The sequence below is a fragment of the Cryptotermes secundus genome, unplaced genomic scaffold (assembly GCF_002891405.2).
Source record: "Cryptotermes secundus unplaced genomic scaffold, Csec_1.0 scaffold536, whole genome shotgun sequence".
In the NCBI taxonomy this organism is placed as follows: domain Eukaryota; kingdom Metazoa; phylum Arthropoda; class Insecta; order Blattodea; family Kalotermitidae; genus Cryptotermes; species Cryptotermes secundus.
Window position 1 is genome coordinate 133950 of NW_019732862.1, and position 646 is coordinate 134595.

At 42.7% G+C, this 646-nt stretch overlaps 1 protein-coding gene across 1 annotated transcript in view; it reads right to left on the reverse strand.

Annotated features, from left to right (window-relative positions):
• Window positions 1-646, reverse strand: part of LOC111867797 (symplekin) — a 187126-nt gene that overhangs the window by 133262 nt on the left and 53218 nt on the right. Inside the window, exon 6 of the mRNA XM_023857960.2 lies at window positions 195-343. Coding sequence (XP_023713728.1) covers window positions 195-343 — 149 coding nt within the window. The remainder of the gene's footprint in view (window positions 1-194; window positions 344-646) is intronic.

The window sequence follows — 646 nt, forward strand, 5'->3', positions numbered from 1 at the left end:
TGTGTGTTATACTGCTGGGCCTGCTGGGTATGTGTCTGCTGTCTTCGTTTTGAGTGAGTTATGATGTTGTGGGCGTAGATGTGGTGGGGGTAGGTGGTGGGGTGTTGTTATGTTGTTCTGTGTAGATAGTGTTTAATTCGTGGAGGATTCATGGAGGATTTGTATCCACATTACATTAAATGTTTGCTACTTACTGTGCAGAGTCTCAAGAGCAGCTATCACCTTCCCCATGAACTGTGGTCGCATCTTTGCAATAAGAGTGAGAGAACCCATACAGGTCATCAAGTTAACACTGCTGACATGTGGTGAACCATGGAACTTAATCAGAAGGTCAAATACCATGCTAGAAACAAATTCAACAGTGCAGATAATCAAATTCAGCTGCTCCTGCTGGTGACACTAACAGTCTTTATTGTTTAACCTTTATCGTATGAATGTCACAAATGAATGACAGAGGCAGCAACCCGAGTTGGCCTAATGTCATTGATTTATGACACAGGACACGTGCACTCTTTGTCAGTGCTGACGGTTTTATGTTGGGTTTGAAACCAAAACAAACCCACGCAGGGTCATGTCAGAGGTTCATTCCTTAGCTCTGAACATAGAAATCGTTTATCACGGTACTGGCTTCGATAATATTTACGTT